The sequence below is a fragment of the Perca flavescens genome, chromosome 9 (assembly GCF_004354835.1).
Source record: "Perca flavescens isolate YP-PL-M2 chromosome 9, PFLA_1.0, whole genome shotgun sequence".
NCBI classification, from domain to species: domain Eukaryota; kingdom Metazoa; phylum Chordata; class Actinopteri; order Perciformes; family Percidae; genus Perca; species Perca flavescens.
Window position 1 is genome coordinate 35,583,530 of NC_041339.1, and position 7,500 is coordinate 35,591,029.

Sequence of the window (7,500 nt, forward strand, 5' to 3'; positions counted from 1 at the left end):
CAAGGCTGTGCAGACCCCACAAGGATACTGTAATCCCAGGTTTTTGGACCCCACAAATATAGTAAAACAGGTAAACACACACAGACAAACACAAACACACACACACACACACATCAATCACAAGTGTGTCATAAATAGTTTTTTTTTTTAATAAAATATGACTCAGACGGAAGATTTTCCGCCCACTCTGTCTGGGCAAGAAGAAGACGAGAGTGAATAAAAGTATGTTGTGGTGGTAGAAGCATTCACGTGCTTTACTGCAAGTTTAAGTACCAAAACAACATTACAAGTAATGTTTCTTATAATCCTACTTAACCCTCGTGTTGTCCTCCCGTTGACTGTGCAACTTTTACATTTTCTGGGTCTTTTTTTTCAACGTTTTTGGATGTCTTTTGAGACACTTTGTTGTGTTTGTCACTTTTTCCCCCAACATTGTTTTTTCTGCACCTTTTTGACATTTTTGTGTGTTTTTTCCCCCACGTTTTTGAAGCTTTTCCCGACATTTTTGTCACTTCTTTCAACGTTCTTTTATTTAATTTTCTTTTTCAAATGCTATGAAATTGAATAAAACTTGTGAAGAGCCATCCGCGTTATTTCTTTAGAAAATGTGGTTGAAAGAAACCCAAATTTCTGCACTCTATTGTGGATATATTTTCTCTTATCTTTGATTTTTGTGTGAAATATTGGATAATTTGACCTCTCCGGGGCTAAAATCAATCATTAAATGTGTCATCATGTGTGTGTGAGAGTGTGTGTGTACCTGCTGCAGGTCGATCTGAGCGCTGTGGATCACCCCCGTGATGTTGGAGACCCCGAACCTCTGCTGCAGCTGCTGCAGTTTCTCCTGCAGAGAGCCGATCTTCTGGTAGCAACTGAGCAGGTCTGGTCTCGCCATGTCAGCGAGAGCCTGACACACACACACACACACACACACACACACACACACACACACACACACACACACACACACACACACACACACACACACACACACACACACACACACACACACACACACAGAGAGAGCAAGAGAGAGAGAGAGTTTAAAGAAATGATATCAGGGTTCGTACGGGTGCTTGAAATCCTTGAAAATCCTTGAATTTTGATGTTGTGTTTTCAAGGTTTTTCAAGCACACTCTACTTAGACAGACAGTGATACATTTTGAAAAATAAAACTTGTGTTTATATATATTATATATATCTGATCCTTCTGCTATTACAAAACACAATTTTGGCTGTTTATAGTATTATGTCTTTTAATGTGACAAAAACACTAAATAATAATTTTGACCATGTATTGGTATATATTTTACGGTGGTGTAAGGTTTAAAATGGACCTTGAAAGTGCTTGAAAAGTGCTTGAACTTGACCTTGGAAAAAGGTGTAAGAACCCTGAGATATACATTAATGAATTCATAGTCATACGTTCATCGCTGCTCATTAATGAGCTTGACAGAGAGAGGAACAAAGGAGTGCTTCTACCGGTTATATCTGCACAGAGGAAACAGAATGAAGGGAAATGATGGACTAACCTCCTTCAGTCTCTCGTTGTCTTCCAGCAGCGGGACGTCCTGACACAGCTGGTCCATCGTGCGTTCGCTGAGCTGCCGTCCCTCCTGGAAACCCGAGCTGACCGGCTCCATCAGCTCCTCCAGCACCGAGCCCAGGTAAGGCTGCACGCTCGCAGCACAGCCGCTCCGCCGGCGCCCACACTTTGGCTGGAGGGACAAATCAAAAACGCTTTGCTGATACTCGACCAATATCGGAACAACTGTAAGGGCCCAATCTCGCACCCAGCGCAACACAAAGCAAAGCAAAGACCGACGCAAGTAGGGCTGCCACCTCTTAGTCGACTAATCGGTCATTTTGGTCTTAGTCGACTAAGATTTCATTAGTCGATTAGTCATTTTTTTATGCTTATTCATGCTTAATTACTCATTTCCAAGAAACTTCTGAGCACATTTATGGTAAACACAAGATTTAAAGTGGTGCTTTTGCAGGATTAATTGTGGAGAAACTCAGTTTTACAGATGGTTAATTAACTACATTTATATTGTGCTTTTCCAGTCTTAACCACCTCTCAAAGCTCACAGCTCTGTCAATTAAATCAACTAATCGATTAGTCGACAAAATCATATAAGTGTTAGTCGACTAAGAATTTCTTTAGTCGAGGACAGCCCTAGACGCACGTCTCTTTGCTAGTTTAAGACCGACCCAGTTGTCAATTTCCCATCCAGCGCCCATGTCGTTTACATAGCAAATGCCATCTGTGCGTGCTGGTCTTACAGGGAGGTGTGTTCAGGTGCATTCTGGGCGTGCTGGTCTTACAGGGAGGTGTGTTCAGGTGCATTCTGGGCGTGCTGGTCTTCCAGGGAGGTGTGTTCAGGTGCATTCTGGGCGTGCTGGTCTTCCAGGGAGGTGTGTTCAGGTGCATTCTGGGCGTTCTGGTCTTCCAGGGTGGTGTGTTCAGGTGCATTCTGGGCGTGCTGGTCTTCCAGGGAGGTGTGTTCAGGTGCATTCTGGGCGTGCTGGTCTTACAGGGAGGTGTGTTCAGGTGCATTCTGGGCGTGCTGGTCTTACAGGGAGGTGTGTTCAGGTGCATTCTGTGCATGCTGGTCTTACAGGGAGGTGTGTTCAGGTCTTGAGGCAGCTTGAGGCAGCGGGAAGTGATGGCGCCATTGACCAACAAAAACCTGGTCTAAAGTCAATAGCGCAGCATTTCATTGTTATTTTAACAGAGTATTAGTAAAATGCTCCTAGGCTCGTGCACAGCGCACACGCACACTATGCTTGTTACACACAGCAGCACACACACACACACATGCAGAAGATTACAAATAAAAATATTACTGTGCAAATCCTCCATCATAACAGCAATGCTCCAAGGTCCAAACGCGCCTGGCTTTTAGAGGGAATGGGAGATGATCTCTGATTGGTTGATTGCATGTTACGCCCAAAACACCCCTCTGATTAATGAAGACATTAAGTACAACCCTTTAGGACCAGGCACCCGGCACACTAGCAAAAGTAGATGTGGACTAACGCCCTAAACACACCTGCACCAGGCGCCTTAAGCTGTGCTCTTAGATCGTTAACGTAGGGCCCTAAGCGTTACCTCGGACTTTTTCCTCCAGCTGCCGTCTGGAGCTGAGGATGTGGTCCATTTCGGAGTGGATGAGCACCTCCTGCTGCCGGACCGACGTTCGACATTCCTCCTTCAGCGCCGAGAGTCCCTCCAGCAGACACTCCTGGACCAGGACGTACGCAGCCTCCACCGTCTGGGAACAACCAGGGAATTAAAACACACAAATAAAAGTCAGTTCTTTCCCAAGTTTTCATCAGTCTTCATTTCTTACCGCTCGAAACATGAAGATTCACATTTCGAGAGAGACGGTACGATGCAGAGAAAGGGCCCGAAGCGTGAATGCATAATGTATCAGTTCAGATTTAATTTGTGTACGCTGAAACGTACATTTACATGGATTTTTCAAATGCTCTTCATGTTGGCAATTTCCAAATGAACGGCATTACTTTTCATTCTGTAGCGTCATCAGTCATAAAAGGACACAACTTTTGAAGTAAGTAACTTTTTGGAAACCGGAAGTAGTGACAAGGGCAAGGCAGCTTAATTTGTATAGCACATTTCAGCAACAGGGCAATTGAAAGTACTTTACATAAAAAACTATTAAAATACAACAATAAAAGTTTAAAAGAGCAGTTAAAAATATAAAAGCAGATAAAATACGGGATTTTATGGTGCTAGGATGGGACAATGCATAAGCCTCTAATCCACCAATCCTTGGCGTTGCCAGAACAGGCCGGTCCCACCGGTCTTACTTTTTAATTCTCTTTATATGCTTATATAGATTTTCATACAGTTTCAACAATGCAACTTCAGTATATGAAATGAACAATTATTTAAAGAAAGGCCACATCAAAAAGAAAGGTCTTCAGCCTTGATTTAAAAGAACTGAGTTGTGGTGGATCTGCAGTTTTCTGGGAGTTTGTTCCAGATGTGTGGAGCATAAAAACTGAACCCTGTTTAGTTCTGACTGTGGGGACAACAAGCAGACCTGTCCCAGACCAGGACAGTCCCGAAATCCAAGCAGTTGTCCCGAATCCCGAATCCCGAATCCTGGCCTAATTGTCCCGAAACTTAGAGCAAAGTCTCAAGAGCAGACTCTCGAGTATAGTTCTAGTCCGATTGAACATTAAAAACTGTCCATGGTGGTTTTTAATTGAGTCGTCCTGCAGCTGCAGCTCCCGTCACCACTGGAGTTCATGATTTTAATGATTTTGTATTTGTATTTTTGGGTTTACAAGACAAGACAGTTGAGTTTCTTAATAAAAATAATAAATAATTTTGGTGCAGCGTTTTAAAAATTCATGTTAAATGCAGGCAGTCACGAGAAGGAGTGATTGGATTGGATGTTGCTGACGTTAAAGAGCAGACATGACAGACAGTTGAATTCCTGAATAAAAATAATTCATAATTCCAATCAATCCTCCCTCCCCCGTCTCGTCCCAAATTTGACCCATTCTCATCTGGTCACCCTACCTGAGAGGTCTGGGAGGTGGGTCATAGTGTAGCAGCAGATTAGAACTGTATTTTGGACCTAAACCGGGTTGTTAATGGCGCTGCGCTAAGCTAAACGCTAAAGAGGGAAAGTTGCAGATTTTCAACCCTTCTGTAGCGAGTCATCCAGCGGAGATTTACGGGCGGTTAAACGCAGTTAATACGGCAGAACAGAACATCAGCAAACTTTCCCCTAAGTTACCAGCTAATGCTAGCTACCAGCTAATGCTAGCTACCAGCTAATGCTGGCTACCAGCCAATGCTAGCGCTGAACAAGACATTTATAGGCGACCAAAATGTTCCAGTTACCTTTAATGAAGTGAAAACAGACACAGAGGGTCAAAGTTTAATATTAAAACAGGTTGAGGTCTATTTTAATGTCCACAGTGTTAGCATGGTTAGCATCGCTAAGCATCTGTCCTGACTGACAGATCCTAAAGCATCCCCTGCTTTATGGTCTGTAAAATAAACAGGACCATAATTGACTAAATGAACATCGTGCTGTGTTGAAGAAGACTTGAAACTAGCGTTTAAACCATAAACTCATTATGAAAATGTTAACTGAGGTAATAATAATAATAATAATAATAATAATAGACTCATTTTCTCATAGACTTCTATAGAAACAGACTTCTTTGGAGTCGCCCCCTGCTGGACGTTACAGAGAACGCAGCTTTAAGGAGCTTCAGCGTTGGCTTCACTTCTCAGACCAGGAAGCTTGGTCCGTTATTTTTTACAGTGTATGATCGAGAGGGTGACTCACAGCGAACCAGACTCTCCTCTTCTCCGTCTTCTTGGCTTTGAGGCGAGGCAGCAGGTCCACCTCAAGAGACGGCAGCAGCTGCTCCATCACCTCGTTGGCCATCACCTACACACACACACACACACACACACACACACACACACACACACACACACACACACACGATCAAATAACATAAGTCTGACAAACTGTTGTTTCTGCTGCTCAACATTTCATTCATTCCTCTCGTGTCTCAGCTCTGACACGTGTGTGTGTGTGTGTGGGTGTGGTGTGTGTGTGTGTGTGTGTGTGTGTGTGTGTGTGTGTGTGTGTGTGTGTGAGTCAGAGAAAAGCTATGTGCAAGAAGAAAAAAATGCCAGTGAGTGGAATCAAAGTGTACTTTGGTATATATTTTAACTACATGTGTATGAACTGCACGCTTTGAGCAGAGAAAACAGGAAATGTCTGACTTATTGCTAAAACCAATTGTCTGTGTGTGTGTGTGTGTGTGTGTGTGTGTGTGTGTGTGTGTGTGTGTGTGTGTGTGTGTGTGTGTGTGTGTGTGTGTGTGTGTGTGTGCGCTTCCTGCAGCGAGTCAAACTTCCTTTCACCTCTGACTAATTGTGACTAAACACAATGTAAGCAAACAACACAATGGAGCATTTACACCGTCAACATGTGGGAGGATTCCTGCTCGGCTTTAAAGAGAACAGAGAGGAAAACAGCAGGAAGCAGAGCAGAGAGCACAGGGATGGAGGAGGAGGAGGAGAAGGAGGAGGAAGAGGAGGAGGAGGAGGAGGAGGAGGAGGAAAAAGAGAGTAAAGAGGACAGTCGAATACCCCTTTTCCACCAAGGCAGAGCTGGTGCTGGTTCGGAGCCAGAGCCTAGTTTCAAATCAGTTCTTTGTTTTTCGACCACCGAAGAACCAGCTCCGAACCGGTAAAAGTGGTTCTTAAGTAGCACCAAATCATCGCTGGGCCAAGAAGTAAGAACCGCTTACGTCAGTGGCTTGGTTTACCGTGACCAACAAGACGAACAGAAATGTGTGACCGCCATTTTTGAATTAGCAGATAGACGCGATGGAGGCGATTAAACGACAACAGCAGCAGTGGTCAGAGGAGGAAACAAAGCTGCTTTCTTGCACCATGAAGGCAAGCCGCGCGAACACGTTGGATCCACCGAGTTTAGACGCCGATGTAGCAATAGCAAAGCAACGTCCGACATTGTTGATGGTGTGTTTGTGTTTGGCGCCGCCGCGCTAATGTTGCTGGGAAAGATCGGACGTATACAGTGATGTAAGACCTGGCTCTGTGCCGGCTCTTTAGCGTCTGTGGAAAAGCAAACCGGTTCTTAGGGGGCTCGTCAGTCGAACCGACTCCGAACCGGCACTAGCTCTAGCTCTGAACCAGCACCTGGTTCTTGTTGGTGGAAAAGGCGTACGAGTGAACAACAGCTCCTCTCCTCGGGGTTGTCTCTGCTGATTAAAGCACACAGAGAGTGAGAGGGATGCAAATGAGCCGTTGAAGCTGATTGGTAGATGCCTTGCCATCCTTCCATTAGGCAAATACACCGCAGTTGGAAAACAGAACACACTGGAAGCCTTTGTTTTGGTCTCTGAGCTCAGTGTATAGACTATATCAGAAATATGGGTTTTCTTTTTAACCAAATTACTCTAAATATTAAGTACAGTTACAAGTACTCGATTAATACTTTCATTTAAATGTGGGTATTCAATTTTATAGCATTTGAAATAATGTAAATGGTGTTCAAAACCTGACTAAATTTAGACTGATTCTCCGCCAACATACGTTCCTCTAATAGTAGTCAAAATCATTCATCATTTCAAAATCAGGTCTAATCTCCTATAAATGAGATTTATTGATCATGAATTCCAAACGTACGTGTAAAAATATTGGTAATAAGTTGGTATTAGTGAAAAATAGCATCGAAAATGTGAAAAAAAAGTGACAAAAACGTGTCAGTCGTGCAACAGAAAACTCAGATTGGACAGATAGTCTAGCTAGCTGTCTGGATTTACCCTGCAGAGATCTGAGGAGCAGTTAACCATAGTCCTCACAAATCCACCGGAGGTTAGAACCCCAACACAGAGACAGAGGAAGGTATGGGACATCCGGCCGAAAAGGAGTGAAATCCTGCAGGATTTCCAGCGGCACCGGAGCAA

At 43.8% G+C, this 7,500-nt stretch overlaps 1 protein-coding gene across 1 annotated transcript in view; it reads right to left on the minus strand.

Moving 5' to 3' along the window:
• niban1a (niban apoptosis regulator 1a) overlaps positions 1 to 7,500 on the minus strand; it is a 58,909-nt gene that overhangs the window by 6,409 nt on the left and 45,000 nt on the right. Inside the window, 5 exon segments of the mRNA XM_028586612.1 lie at positions 761 to 907; positions 1,533 to 1,680; positions 1,682 to 1,718; positions 3,116 to 3,278; positions 5,340 to 5,444. Coding sequence (XP_028442413.1) covers positions 761 to 907; positions 1,533 to 1,680; positions 1,682 to 1,718; positions 3,116 to 3,278; positions 5,340 to 5,444 — 600 coding nt within the window.